General features: G+C 34.5%; 3 protein-coding genes across 4 annotated transcripts in view; 2 read left to right on the top strand and 1 right to left on the bottom strand.

Annotated features, from left to right (window-relative positions):
• The window catches only part of LOC113240568 (lipase 3-like), a 29,110-nt gene extending 22,277 nt beyond the window's left edge, over positions 1–6,833 (top strand). The window contains exons 3-8 of the mRNA XM_026477902.1: positions 443–554; positions 690–930; positions 1,220–1,378; positions 2,188–2,269; positions 4,079–4,197; positions 6,608–6,833. Coding sequence (XP_026333687.1) covers positions 443–554; positions 690–930; positions 1,220–1,378; positions 2,188–2,269; positions 4,079–4,197; positions 6,608–6,787 — 893 coding nt within the window. The 3' untranslated portion in view covers positions 6,788–6,833. The remainder of the gene's footprint in view (positions 1–442; positions 555–689; positions 931–1,219; positions 1,379–2,187; positions 2,270–4,078; positions 4,198–6,607) is intronic.
• The window catches only part of LOC113240567 (protein cramped), a 73,209-nt gene extending 61,128 nt beyond the window's left edge, over positions 1–12,081 (bottom strand). For both annotated transcript variants that reach the window (XM_026477901.1, XM_026477900.1), the window contains exons 1-2: positions 11,873–12,081; positions 11,677–11,783 (exon numbers count right to left, since the gene is read on the bottom strand). In XM_026477901.1, coding sequence (XP_026333686.1) covers positions 11,677–11,783; positions 11,873–11,912 — 147 coding nt within the window. In that variant the 5' untranslated portion in view covers positions 11,913–12,081. The remainder of the gene's footprint in view (positions 1–11,676; positions 11,784–11,872) is intronic.
• A 2,168-nt stretch (positions 12,082–14,249) lies between these two features.
• The window catches only part of LOC113240593 (RING finger protein 121), a 12,393-nt gene continuing 10,567 nt past the window's right edge, over positions 14,250–16,075 (top strand). The window contains exons 1-3 of the mRNA XM_026477933.1: positions 14,250–14,412; positions 14,495–14,529; positions 14,600–14,741. Coding sequence (XP_026333718.1) covers positions 14,380–14,412; positions 14,495–14,529; positions 14,600–14,741 — 210 coding nt within the window. The 5' untranslated portion in view covers positions 14,250–14,379. The remainder of the gene's footprint in view (positions 14,413–14,494; positions 14,530–14,599; positions 14,742–16,075) is intronic.

Genomic DNA, 16,075 nt, shown 5'->3' on the forward strand with positions numbered 1-16,075 from the left:
TAAAAGACTATGTATTTTTATGATTATATTATCATATTTCCCAGAAAAATTAAATATATTAAAAATCAGATGTAAGTTTATTTTAAGTTTCTGAAATAGAAACGAAAATTCAAAATTTGTTTCAAAGTTACAGTATTATAAATAGAACAATTATTAGTCCATGGTTAGAGTGCATTGATATGATTAAAAAATACGCCCAGATGATGATGAGGAACTTGTGCTACCATTAGATACCATCCGTATTAAGAACCTGTTTCCACGTAAAAGACCATCCTATCATTTTATCACCTTTGGATTCCTGTTACATCTTCAATAGTTCAACTTATCATAGATCACCAAAGAGGAACTGTTGGTTGTAGATGACTCTTCATATTTTCAGAGAAACTTTGTTTAATAAGGGGCTAGGTATATGCCATTTCTTATTAAAACTTCAATTTTTCAGCATTTATCTTAGCAGATGCAGGATACGATGTTTGGTTAGGAAACCTTCGAGGGAATCTGCATACTATACACCAGAGTATGAACAGGAGTGATCCTCAATTCTGGGAATTCAGGTAAATATTGGTACAACAAAGTTATTTTTGGACACTTGATCAGAAAACGAAGTACACTCACAATTTACTCCATTGAAACGTCTGACTTATAAAATTAGGATTCTGAGCTCAAGAAAATCTTTCCTCTAATTTAAGCTTCCACGAGCACGGCAAATATGACGCACCAGCTATGATAGATCGTATTCTGAACATCACTGGACTATCAAAGTTGCTTTATGTCGGCTATTCCATGGGCACAACTACTTTCTTCACCATGATGTCGGAAAGACCAGAATACAACAGCAAGATTATCGCTTTCGTTGGTCTCGCCCCTGCAGTCTATTTGGATAATGTTAAAGATTTCGCGTTATTAACGTTGAAGACTATGGATATAGTGGTAAGAAAAGTTTTGTTATACCAATTTCAATTGATTTTATAGAATAACATAACATTTTTATTACTATTATATACATTATATTTTATTTTGAAATACCTAAAATAAATATATACCTTTTTAGAAATCTGCGCGCAAGAGCGTTTATACCACGCTAGCGTGGAAAAGGATTTTGGAATTCGAATTTGACGATGGACTGTGGTGCACCTATCTTTTTCTTTCGATGAAAGAAGAACAACAACTTTGCAGCCTTGCATAGCAAATAACTATTGACATGCTTCCATATTTTCAGAACGTGATGCGTTCGCGCGGAATGATATCGGCAACAGTTGCTCCGGAGCTGATGCAATGGATGGTTGGCAGCATGTGCGGTGCGCGGACTCCTCAGGAAGACGTCTGTTTGCGAATGACTTATGCTATAGTTGGAGAAGATTACGAGCAGACCGATTGGGTACGTTGTCTTTTCTCATACTCAATGTAATGTAAAGACGTGTTGTGGAAGAAAGCCGACATAACCAATATCAAAATTTGAGTCGAAGGTACTGCTCCGCTATTTTCGCAATGGTTTTCTTTTTGTTTTATAAAACCAAGTCAAGTGACGGGACGAACAAGCCGTGCACCTAGTGGTAAACGACACGCGTATCCATAACGTTGCAGGCTTTAAAACACAAACATCTTACAGGCACTGCCACTGCGCCCGTCACCCTGAGGCATAAGTTGACAAGTCAAGCACCCTAGCCCATCCAAACCGGAACACAATAGATACTGTTCACATTACTGCTTGGCAGCAGAAATAGGTGGCAGTACTTCCCTAGACGAACTCTTTCAGAAGGAGCTCTACTGTTACTAAAAACAATCAAAGAGATTCCTAAAGGTGCCGAAAATTGGCTGTGAACTATCGTTACTTAACAACGCTCGACTGGTGCTTCATGATTACAAGAGACGAATAAACGCTGTGCGTAACGAAACGATTGTGTAAATCAAAATAATTGATGGAGAAGTTGTTTACAAAAATTAGGACTCTAAGGGTCGTATTCCAGAACTGTATTCAAAGCTCAAGTCAGGATTTGAGCAGACTTGAGTATGATTTCAAGCACTGGAAATACGACCTCAATGGCAAGGACTTGAGTATGATTTTCAGTGCTCACTTCAATACTCAAGTCCTAACTTAAGTATTGAGTAGAGTGCTGGAATATGACCCTTAAAGTTGTTCCTTAATTGTCGTTTCATAATAATAATTACGAAATTTTGACCTTACAGACTATGTCACAAACAATATTGTCAAGATTCCAGCCCGCGTCCTGGCGACAATTGGAACATTTCGGAAAAATTGCCATAACTGGTAAGTGCAGATCATAGTTTACAAATAGCTTTTGATTTTATCTCTCTTCGAGTTTTGTACAGTCGATGCTCTAAGATACCCGTATGGCTAGCACGACAGAGCGCGAATAGCACGACAGGGCGCGAAGCCGCGAATAGCGCTAGACATTGCTACTCTCTCGCATAGAGATCTCGCGCAAGTGTCGCGTCTTGTCGTGCTAGCCCTACTGATCCCCTAGCGATGGGCGAGTAGAGGTAGCGAGGCGGTTAACTCGAGTTACTCCTATAACGAGTCAACTCGAGTTAATTTTTCATGAACTCGAGCTAACTCGGTTGACCCGCCCCGCCCGCCGCTTCGGAGCACGATCGAGTCGCGACCGATGGGCGAGTCGAGGTATTTAACTCGAGTTACTCGCATAACGAGTCAACTCGAGCTACACTTTGTGAACTCGGTTCGGTTCCCGCCCAGTCGAATTCATACAGCGCGTCGGCTATTCGTTCGCAATCGGTCGGTTCGGTGATCTTCGATCACGCTCGAGTCGCGGTCGGCCGGCCGATCGTGTCCAACTCGGTGAATCGGTCGGTTCGAGTTCTACTCGCGACTGGCCGTTGCTCTGTCAGGCACCGAATCGAGTTAACTCGAGTTAGCAGTCACGTCAACTCGAGTTTGGATTGGAGTATAAGTGTGAAGAAAAGTTTTAAACAAACTTAAAGTTTAACCTGTGAGCTGTAAAATTAATTTTGGTACGACTTCCAGATTGTGTCATTAGTGAATGACGTTTTAAGAAACTTCTTAAGAGTCGATGCTACCTCGGTTCGAATACAAATTTTTCCCGTACAATACGATTCATTTTGCTTAGCGACAGGGACACTGGCTTTATTTCAGAATTTAGTTTATTAAAGCCATTTGATAAATGTATATGTATACGTGTTCTATTTAGATCACTTAAATTTAAAAGAAATCATTGGTATATGAAAAGCACCTATTGAATACAGCGATTTTCTTATAAAATTTCGAGGTACGTAAGTTTGTGGTTTCCTCTATCTTGAAAATTTTAGAAATCGTGCTTTCACACCGTATAGCAATCAGTGTATATCTTCAATTTTATTATATATTTTTTCCAAAGTGATTGTTTTAACATTTCACTGTTATGCGGAAACAACCTAAGTCATTTGAGATAGTATAGACTCTTAAGCCAATTTGATCTTTAACGTATACTTAGTTAAATACAGAATACAATAATCTCAGTACAGAGTACTAAAAAAACCGACCTCAAAAGTACGTGGAATTACATCTATTTGCTAAGTTTCATTGAATCGCCAACAGGACTTGATACTGGAGATAATAAAAATAGGTTCTCACTACAACACTACTCAAAGTATATAGAGAGAAAAACGCCTTGAATTTGAGAAATAGCAAAATCAACTAAATAATTGCTAAAAGTAATTGCTCCTAAATTAAAGTCAGGCGCGATTTCTAAAAATGAATCTTCATGTGTGTACAGCCACCCTTTGAGGTGGTTGATTTTCTTCAAAATAAAAAGGGACCACTATGGAATTACCACCTTTCCAACAAAAAAAGAATCATGAAAATCGGTTCACAAATACAGGAGTTATCGCGTAACATACATACAAAAAAAAAACAAAAGAAAAAAAAGAACATACAGTCGAATTGAGAACCTCCTCCTTTTTTCAAGTCGGTTAAATATCAATTATAAAGTAAATGCGCAAAACCAAAAGAAAGGGGTAAGGTATCTTAGGGCATTGGTACATATTTAATAAAAAAAAAAGATAAAATTCAATCACAAAAACAATCACTTGTTGTTTACAGGAGTATTCACTTCTTGGGAAGACGGCTTGTGGGGTAAAGTGAAGACATACAACTTAACCAACGTAAAAGTACCAGTAACTCTATTGTATGGAAAGAACGACCAGTTGACACAAACATCGGTAAGTCTTGTTTTCCTTGTAAATACAGATTGGATACGCGCTTAAAAATAGAACCATCGAACGTCTTTTTATAGGCTTCTTAAAGAGCTAAACTATTGGACAGAAATAGAAATCATTTATTCCTTGATAATTAGTAACATGCCAGAAAGGCCGAAAACTGCACGTAGGGGCTTCTGAAACAAAAATCGATAACTTTTAAGGAAGAATTACTTTAAAATCGTACTTCAGCTTCTAGGTGAATACTTTTATCCTATGATGTAGTAAAACTATTTCTGGAATTCGTAAAAAGTTATGAATTAATATTTGGTGGTTTAACCACTTCATGTCACTTCTTATCTGTGTCTATTCGGACCAGTGGAAATACCAAAAATATTTTAATGTAAAATGGCGAACGACGACGTAGTGTTGCCAATGCCTATAAGCGCAGGTCATTTTCCATCAAGAAAAAAGTAGCGCTTCTCTGCTTTTTAAAACATATAGCTATGAGCACAATAATGAGGAATCACCACAACAATTCAAAGTTATTTCCAAGGTAACCACAAATTTTATAAATAGGCTATCATTACAAAAATTTGTCCAGCATGGACACACGCCAGGTCATGAAGCTACACATTGACGTATCTTGTTCCGTTGCAATGGAGGCGATTTTCGAACAAAAATGTGTAGTCTGATGTGCCGTTGTCCGTACATTGTCAATGCAAAGGTTTTGTAATATTATAATTTCAATACACTATTGCTAAATATTAAGTACGCACAATGTCATGTGTGGCAATCCAATTATCTATTATTTTATTTCAATGATCAGCTTTATTAATGTATATACACATTTCACAAACTTTATGAAATTTTATCTCAAATTGATTACGACAATCTCAGACCCGGAAATCACAAATAGGTCTTTCACAACTTTGTCAAATATCCTATTTATTAATTTTTATTGAATATCATAATGTTAAAATTTATTACAAGGATATTCATTAATTTTTTGTGAAATTACTCCACTACTTTGTTACAATGATTGAACACAAGAAAAAGATACTTCGCCCTGACAGGACATGAACCTATGTGTAAAATCATGTTGACTTCTATCCTCTTTATTGCTGTAATGTCAACCTGTCCGATGTATAGCAGTTAAGTACTTATTATTCTTTTTAATAATTAGATGAATATGCAGACAAGTTTCTACAATTAAGTGCAGATGCATAATTTTTTTAACACACCCATTAAATTGGAAATAAGTCTCAATCTTTATTCTTTTAAAATTACTTTTACAAAGGAATTTAATTCAATACTGCTTGTTAAAAAAAGGTTTATTTGAGACATTACAAAAAAAGGAAGATGGAAAAATATAATAACTTTTCAGTACAGTCGCGTCCAAAGGTGTAAAACGTAAAAATCATAATATGTAAATCTTTAAAGAGTCACTGGGAGTTTTTTATTATTATGATACTGTAAGGGACGTAGTCGTGGGTTAGCGTAGCGAGAGGCACATTTCAATGAGAAACGAGGATTATATTCATAAACTTTACTACGTGTATTCAATTTGAAAGCTTTGTCCAGAACTCCCATCTTGTCCTTTTGACATCAACCTTCTATTCTTTATAAAATTCTAAATATTAACTAGTAGAAACCTAACCTGGCTGTACTACAATACCAAGTGACGGGACCTTCGCTTGTCCATAGCAGTTGCAGTACTACTCACTATGAGACATAAGTTAACAAGTCCCATGTGCCTGGAATTTCACCACCACACCCTTCAAAAACCGGAACGCAGTAATAGTTACAGTACTGTTGGGCGGCAGAAATAGGTAAGGTGGCGGATCTTCCCTGGACAAATTCTGTTGACCAGTGGGATTTGCCCATTATTATTTTTAGGGTGGTTTGGCGTTTCCTTTGCTTCATTGTACAGTCGAGTCTCTACTCCATAGTTTCCCAAAGAGCCCTCCAATGGGCGCTGAAATCTTAGAGGGGCGGTAGTAGTTGAAAAAAGAACCTGAATAATCCATACAAACTAAAGTACATAGTTTTTTCTTTGTGATTTTTTGTGTTAAGTTAATATAAAAAAATAAGTGTTTGCAATTATTTTTTGTGTTGTTGGGCGTTGAATTTTTTTGTCTTGCCTAAATGGGCGGTAAACCAAAAAGTTTGGGAACTCATACTCTACTCTCAATTAGTTTGAGATAGGACATGAGCTTGTATAAACCACAGCGTCTCGTGAAAGCTTTAGTTAGTCAGTATCCGAGGCATTGCCTATATAATGCCAGAGCTTCTGTGGCTTCGATAATTACGTAATATGTGAATTATTGGCCTTAATTTTTGTATACATTGACTTTTTGTGTATATGTGTGTGTGTGTGTAAATAAAGATTTAGTTTATCTTTTATTTAAGATTTAAATGTTCTTGTCAACAGCAAATAATGCGGCTCGCTGATCAACTAAACGAGACTGGAGTCCTAGAAGACATCAGACCTGGCTGCTCGTGGCCCAAGTTTAATCACCTGGACTTTGTTTTCGCTAAAGATGTCGGAACATTGCTAAATAAACCTCTAGTAAAGCATATAAACAAGTTGTACAATAAATATGGGATATAATGTCTTTTTTATTTTAATATGCCTAATATTGGATCGCTTGGCTTATTCCCAGTTGTCACCACTGGCTTTGTTCCCACTGCCGACAAATGGGAAAAAAATCGCATATGTTACCAGGTGGTGACAAACGGGATGAAAAAGTCTCAGTTGTTGCCAGTGGTGATTTCCACTGGCGACAAATGGAAACAAAAACCCATATGTTACCAGGTGGTGACAAATAGGATAAAAAGATCTGTTGTTGCCATTGGCGACAAATGGAATTTAAGATATACCTGTAGACTAGACAGGAAAGTTTAAATACTATTGCATGTAATAGAATTATTACCGTTTATGCAAATTAAATAGTCTATGTATCCACTATAATGAAAAAAAAAAAAATGATCGCCATCAAGTTCAAGTGCCCATTTTTTAAGAAACGTTTTCTTTTAAGGCTGCTAGCTTGACTAAATAAATTCATCAACGTAAACGATAATGCTAAACGCTTAATTCTATTGATGTATAATTTTCTAATTTCCTTGTAATTAATTAATATAATTTAGTAAAAATATTCATATTGGTAAAATAAAACATTAGCAAATCATATGCAGCGTAAATAGGAAGATTTTTGGTAAATTAATAAAAAGGTATTTAAATTAATAACTTTTGTATATTATACCAATAATTCTAAATAGGATAGTTTGCATTAATATACTATTATAGTTTGCCATCTCAGTCACCCGTGACATGTAAAGAGACCGAAACTTTGGTTTGTTCGAAAGTATAGGCGATTTAGAGCCGAAAAATAATTTCATTTCCGATATGTAACAATAGCGAAAACCTAACAACTTGACTACTGAAGGATATTTCGCTCTTTGAATAATAATGTGACAAAGTTTGAAAAGTAATGACATAGGTCATAGTTTCTTAAAGTGGTCCCTGCCAGTGGGCGCTGCAGAGTCCTAGGGGTAGAAAGGAAAGAATTGGGGGCGTTGACGCTGTCCAGTGGTGCTACCGCCTTTGAAAATCAAAACCTGCATTATCTATATAAACTTCACTAAACTCTGAGATGACCTGAAGTGTAAAGAAAGGTGTTACCATTCCAAAAAAAAAACAAAAAAATAATGATAGTGGAAACGTGAAAAGGTCTACAAAATAATGCAAGATTTTTTTGATTAATTATTACTCATAATATTAAAAGAAGAATCAGAAGTCACTTCAACAGTGACAGTTATTCGTTTACATTTTTGGACTTTGATTTCATCTCAGAGTTTACATATACAATTATATTCCTTGTGATTTTTTGTGTTTCCAATTATTTTTGATGGTGGTAGTGAGTGTTGAAAATTATTTTATTTTGCCTAAGTGAGCGGTGAGTCCACGCTGACCCAATGCGGGTTGGAGACTTCACACGTTTTCTAAACACTATGAACCATCTTCAACGTGCAGGTTTCGTTACGATGATTTCCTGCACTGAAAAGCTCCTGGTAATTTTAAATTAAATTTTGCACATAAATTCCGAAAATCTCAGAGGTTCGCACCTCGAGAGGCTCGCGCCCGGGTTCGAACTAGAGATGCAACGGATAGTGATTTGGTCGGATACCGGATCTTCGGCGGGCACCTAGGAAGGATAGCCAGATATCCGGCCGCCTGACCCGTTGTCGTAAACAGTTTACAACGCACATCGCCGTGATTGATTGATAAGTGAATGATTGCATTTTCACATTGAAAAAAAAAAAACATTGTATTAGATTGAAGACAGTTCAAATCGATCGTGTCCCCGATCCTTTCATTTAATCGTCTGGCAATAACAAGTAGTACTTAAAATTTCACAAATTTGCAAGACTTTATAGTGAAAACAACCCTCTAAAACTACTCTTTATTGTGAACAAAAATAGAACGAACTTTTACCACTTAATGCAGAAAAACTGGACTTAATCCACAATAATTTGCCTTTATTGAAATTTGAGTACTAAATTTACAGATAGCATTATCTCACTTCATAGTTCTTTCAGTTACAAGTAATATGCAGATTGACAACGATCCTGTAGTTGCTGTTTATCCTATAACTATAATCTTTAATCAATAAATCAATTTATTTGCCGTACTGATTATGAAAATTTCTCAGTTTTAAACATCCGGTATCATCGGTATCATTAAACATATTGGCTAAAGGTTTGAATTTTGCTCCAACGCCTAAACGAATACCTTTTGAAAATGTGATTAGTAGTATTGAAGAGACGATAGCACATAATAAAATACCGTCCGGCGATGACGATGCCCTGAGACAGGACGTTGCGGTAATTTTACGAAAATCGAAACTTCCTACCGGAAACATCACTGCAGAATAGCGTCAAGCACTAAAAAGCATTCAGGAAAATGAAAATATTTTGATGCTGAAGGCTGATAGGGAAACGCCACTGTAGTGATGAACAAATAAAATTAAAATACTGGACTTGTTGAGCAGTACACAGGTCTACAAACCGGTTGTAAGATACCGGTTCGGCCCTACAGCCAGAGTGACGCGTAAGATAAGAACTCTGATTAAGAAAAACCAGGACTTATTTACTGAAGACGAGTTTGAGAGATTATACAAGCCAAAGTCACATCAACCACCGAAACTGTACGGTCTGCCAAAAATACACAAGTCCAACGTGCCATTGCGACCAATCGTGTGTGAAATCGCTTCTCCTACGTACGACTTGGCAAAGCATGTTGCGTTAGTATAGCAGCCACTAGTGGGAAAAACACCGTCTTTTGTAAAGGATTCACGACAGTTTGTTCAAATTATAGATGGCCGAAGCGTTGGGAAACTGGGTAGGTGTGAAAAATACCCATTCGTATGTAAACGCGTTTATTTCCGTTTCCAAATGTTAGTACAATGCAACGCGAAAGTTTAAAAATATATATCCGGTATCCGGCCGGATATAGTTCTAATATCCGGTATCCGGCCGGATATAGTTCTAATATCCGGTATCCGGCCGGACAGCTAAAATAGGCCAGATATCAGATAGTTACCGGATATCCGTTTCATCTCTAGTTCGAACCTATGGCCTCCACTTGAGATTCTTTAAGGTTAAACGAGTAGGCTACCATGGCTTTTTGTTATGCCATGCACAAGCACTGTCTCTTATTATACAGGCTCGCTTAGTTTGAGAGGCAGGGTCTAACATTGCCGGTTGCCCTGATCCACAATTAAATAGTGCCATCTGTACTGATAACAGACTTTTTGTACGTGTAAGTAGTATTCCTGTAATTTGTATTTTGTATTTGTGGTAATAAATAAATTAGTATTATTTTTATGTTAAAGTGTAACTTTTTTAATTATACATAGCCTATTATTGGTTCGATATTATGTTTGGAAAAAATTTGATTTAAAAAATGATGTCATGTCTCATAATAATCATTAAACTTAAGAGACATATACTTGTCGGTGGAGCATCTTCCAACCATCTCTCTTATACGTAAGCTCCTTGACCTCCTTATATGATACGATACCGGCCTCATGTCTATTTTGCGTAAATTAGAAACATAAATTTTTTTATAATTTTCAGTGCAATCTTCAAAACTCGACATTCATAAATCATCGAATCAATTAAAATTATGAACATTCTGATTAACAAATTAATCCAACTCATTACCTATTACAATCTAAGTAACATATGACACAAAGCATCTATAAAACATTATTGTTTAAAAATATTATTGTAAGGCAGTCTCCACTCTCTATCTCGGTCCTCGAAAAGACTCTTACCTATTCCAGTCACTGGTAGTGACTCATAACAGGTATATACAGCATCGGCTATGAGCAATATTTACTTCACACTAACAAAGGTTGGTAACATAGAAATATATTTAAAAAAAGAGACACAATCACCTCTAAGACCCAATATTAACAAGACTCTCCATGGAGTAGCCCAACAACTTATGTCACATTTTACTATTGCTACTTTTTTACTATTGCTACTGGGCAGGCCCATGCCTCAACTAAAGGAGTTTAAAACAATCAAGTCAGGAAAATACTTCAGTTCTTTTTTTGTGACGCCAAGTGATCAGATAAACAACCTTTATGCACCTTGTAGTAAGTGACATGCTTACTCATAACAGTTTTAGTGCCACTTAGGGCTGTAAATCACAAAGATTTGAAGGCCACTGCACCCAAGATAAGTTGACAAGTCCCATGTGCCTGTAATTTCACTAGCACCCTTACCCTTCAAAAGCAGAACACAATAACATCCACATTACCGCTTCGCGGTAGAAATAGGTACAGTAGCAGTATTTGTGACACAAATAGAACATGTTTAGAGATTACACAAGGCTTTGTTTATGACCTTACACAGGCTGGCAGTCTTTTAAATTTTGAGCAAAGTATTACGTTTGAGTTACATATTACTTTTGCACCACTCATGGATAGATACAAAAAATATAATTTGTAATTCTATGGATATATTGGAGAGGATGTGGGTTATATTTTTGTAATGGAGCAATAAACATTTTTGACATAACTCCACTTATGCCATTCTTCCATAAGGGGTGCAATTTGTTACTCAATAGTGTCAGTTTTAGATATGTAAGTGTTATAAGAAATAAGATTTAAATCATAAGTGTAAGACCAGCTGACATTTGTACTTAAATTTAGTAGGCCTACAACATAAAATTGCAGGTTATAAGTATGTACCAAGGTAAGTTTCGCATATTATAGTAGCACTGTGTATGCTAGTTCACACTTTGGCGTCGTAGAAATTAACCATATATTACCTTGCAGCCCCTATGCAGTTCTGTATTGTTGAAACAACCTACCTGTTCCGAGGTACCCTAATTTCAGCGTACATGATCACCAAAACAAGCTGTTACAATCATACAAATAGGAACACGTATATGAAGAAGAAAACCAGCGCAAACAACATAGCACGTACCTTTCCAGCGACAATTTTTGAAGGGACTCCAGCTGGTTTTGCACTAGATACATGTTGAACAGGACTCAATGCAGCTTTACTTTCTAGGGTTTGACCCCTATTGCTCTCTGAAAAGTTAAATTAACAAAAATATTATAATAGCTTAATGTGCCAGCAGCCACCGAATTAGCAAGGAAACCATGATTTTACTCTTTACCTCTATTCGGCATAGTTGGAGCGTTTGATCGGACTGACATCGACGTTTCAGCTTCTAATTCTAACAAATTCCTAATTTATAATACTGCATACTTAATAATGTAATTATCTTTGGCGAAAACGTTCATAATACCATTTTAATTTCAATAAAATAAAACGGAAATCTTAACTTCGTCTCTTTTTGTTTATGGGGCCTGGTGATGGTGACACTGACATTTCTCTAGAAGTTTTATTTACTTATTTATTTATTTGTTGAGCATTGGCTTTAGAGCCATCAGCTTAAACAAGCAACAAAGGATTAAAAATAATTTTTGAAAAACTGTAACTACAAAAACACACCATTCTTTTTTGTTTTTTTCAATTTTTTTTCTGGAAGTCTTTTATGTGTCTCTTTTGAATAATTGGCTCACAAGTAAATAAGTATGGACGAAAAAAGATAGCATTTTGTTCTTTTATTTTTTTCATCCTCTAAGGCATTTTGGTAAAAGTACCTCTCTTAAGTAATTCATTTCGTTAAAAATATATCAACAAAAACCGTATAAGTTTTTGAAAATAATTAGAAAAATGGAGGATTTTAATAGTTACATTTTTTACACTAATTATTTTTTAATTTATGTATATTACGTTGTGCGTTTCTTGATTATTTGTTACCATTAAGCTGATGGCTCTGAAGTCAATGCTTTATAAATAAATAATTTGAAAAATAATATCCTAAAATAGACGACAATTACGACAGAGACAACAACATAGCCTTTAAGAAGAATGTATATTTTTTATTTGTTAAATTTACGATATTGTCAAGCAAAAGGATGTCGATAAAGAAATTAAAAAGTATTACTTTGTAGTGTTTAAGTTAGTGATGAAGAGACTCAGTATATACTCGATGGACTCAGTCTTTTAAGGCCTTTTAAAAAACCTCGACTAATTTTTAACGCCACACGACTAGTCTAGTCTTTTAACCCTCAAGTCTTGAGTCATAAGATTAAAACTGAAGACTAATTCACAGAAGTCAGTTAATTATAACCAATTCAAGAATTTGTTTTTTGGGAATTATTTGTTTCTTTAATATAAAAATGAATGGATACAGAACCCAACAGTCAAAGTATTTTAACAAATTTTAATGTCTGATACTGTCGTTTCAGACATTAAATGATCATAATGATGAATGAAATATGCTATTTATGAACGTATTAAGTGGAGGTCCACAGTCTCTGCCTACCCCTGAACGGGTGTAAGGCGAGAGTTTTATGTATATATATATATTTGTTCTATGTATTACAGATAAATTGTAGCTCATTACTGTGCACGGGTTTCTAAAGAAGTTTTAAAAAGTACCAGAATTTCATAATAAGAAAAGTGGTTATAGACCAATATTACACAAAATAATATAAAGAGCACGTTAGAATTGAACTTCCATAGATTTTTAAATATTGGTTGTATTTAATTATTTTAATTTACTTGCAGAAAAAGTATTGTATGTAATCATTATATAATTAGGTCTTAAAATCTCGTACCTATTGCTTAAATCACTCTTTGAATCCTAATTTTTATTATAAGTAAATAAACGTCATTATTTACTACATACTACGTTATTACTATTTATAAATTTCGGGTTTAATAAGACTAAAATGGATATAAGTCCATTGCAAACAACTCGAGTCGTTTAAGTCGTTTAAGTCGTATAAGTATTTTAAGTCTTTTAATATAATGATTGAGTCTTATTAATAAAAACTCGAATCTCCAGTCTTAATTTTAGAGTCGAGTCCTGTATAAATCAGTACAGAGTACTAAAAAACCGACCTCAAAAGTAGGTGGAATTACGTCTATTTGCTAAGTTTTATTGAAATATCCTTAAATTCGCCATTATACAGGACTTGACACTGGAGATAATACAAATCGGTTCTCACTACTCTAAAGAATATTGAGAGAAAAACGCCTTGAATTGGAGACAGATAGCAAAATCAACCATTAAAATAATTGCTCCTTAAGAAAATTTAGGCGCTATTTATAAAAATGAATCTTCATGCGTGAACAGCCATTCTTAGAGGTGGATGATTTCCTTCAAAATGAAATGGGACCACAATGGAAGTACCCCCTTTCCAACAAAAAAAGAATCATGAAAATCGGTTCACAAATACCGGAGTTATCGCATAACATACATACAAAAAGAAATAAACAAGAAAAACATACAGTCGAACTGAAAACCTCCTCCTTTTTGAAGTCGGTTAAAAATGGACTCGAGTCGTTACAAAACGCCTTTTAATGTTTTGTTGTAGTTTTAAGCTGATGGCCTTGTAGCCAATGCTCAGTAAATAAAAAATAAAAAAATTAAAAAGGAAAAAGTCTAATTGACATTGACATAATAAGTTTCAGCAGCCGTTGTACGGTTTGCGATATCTTGCACATTTTTATTTGATAAAATAAAAATCCCATTTAACCTGAATGTGATTCTACAGAGCCACTATTTGTTAATTCTAGTGTAATTAGTACAAGTTATTAACACTCACCATGGATCTTCATCGTCCTGTCGACCCGAACAAGGTGGGTTTTATGATAAGGTTTCTTTAATTTTGTATTACCAATACACCATTAATCATTGTTAAAATTCGCTATCTACTTGCAGACTTATGAGGAACTAACCTCAGAAGAGAAGTTAAGGTAATGTTCTACTGAATTAACTACTATGTTATCGAACTACATGAAGTTATATCTTAGTTTTATGATTCAGGTATGACCATCAAAAACTTCACGAAGCGCACCGGGGGCATGAACAAATGCATACTACGATGGTTATGATCCTTATATTTACTCTTATCGTCGCCCAAGTAATCGTGGTTGAATGGAAAAAGCGACATTATAGGTCATACGCTGTGAGTTCACCCTATCATAATATGTTTATAACTAATGCTGAAGTAGAATTCAGTGTTATAGTTCATTTGACATAGCATGGGTACAGTGACATTTGAGATGTGAAGTTTCTAAAGATTGTCATGTAAAATTGATTAAAAAAAATTCTATTTAAATATCTTATGGAGATAACTTGTAACAAAGAGTGAATCGATTAGAGAAAAGAATTTAAGAGCAATTAATAAACAAAATGAAAAGGATTTTTATGATTTATTATTGATTATTATGTTACTAAAAAAGTACACAGCAAATAAAAAATATTCGTGACAACCAAATAAAAAGGCAGCAGTAAAGCATAAAATCAGCAGCAATGAACCAAAATTTGAACAATTACTTCAAAAACATTATGTAAAGCTCAAAACAAAAAACTATCCAAATACACAGTGTAAGCATGTATCATGTCAGCGAGACACTCAATAGCCGATTCAGTTTATCTTTATTATTATTCTATGGTATAAATCTCTATGGATAAATATTTTTTTACACATCAAGTAATTTGGGGTAATTTATTTTTATCTTTATCATTTCATTTCCTATCTACTTAATATACTGTGATTTTTACTTACAATTGGATGTAGTTAAACAAAAAGGATCCATTGCACATCCACTCACTTTCAAGATATGACAATTTGAAGTTTAAAAGTGCTTCACAGTCTGGTTTTATTTTCAAAATTTATAATGTCATGTAACTCCAGAGATGTTTATTTATGTTTATATGTTGGATTTTTTTGATGATTTAATAGGCTAGAATTTAGGAACCTTTGGTACATTTAACAAATTTTTTGATAATTTTGTGGATTATATCCTTTTTGGTTAAGTACGTCCAATTACAACTGTAACAAATGTTATTTGTTTTTGGTACATTGTAACAAATTGACTAGTTCATTGTGTAATCTATAGTTGAGAGATTAGTTTAAAATATGCATGCAACATGAAAATTAGAAAAATTAGAAATGTCATAGTATCCTATGTGAAATGGACTATATTCATTATAATTGATTTATAATAGAATAAAACTTTTATTTATTAAATCAAATGACGGGACAAATAAGTTGTGTTGTTTTTAACACAATATCTTTCAAATAATTTAAAGTATTCAATTTCACACAGTATAGATATTGTGAATTGCCTTGATCCACACCTTCCAACCAATGGGAAGGGAATACTTTGTTTGACTTTGTTTCACTTATTACTGATATACAGAGCTTTATTTTGTAATATACTGAGAACCTCGCAAGACTATATTACTAACATCTTAAACAACAATTTTTGTTCCATGACTTTTTACAAAATAAAC

The sequence above is a fragment of the Hyposmocoma kahamanoa genome, unplaced genomic scaffold (genome assembly GCF_003589595.1).
Source record: "Hyposmocoma kahamanoa isolate Upper Pololo Valley unplaced genomic scaffold, ASM358959v1 157, whole genome shotgun sequence".
NCBI classification, from domain to species: Eukaryota; Metazoa; Arthropoda; class Insecta; order Lepidoptera; family Cosmopterigidae; genus Hyposmocoma; species Hyposmocoma kahamanoa.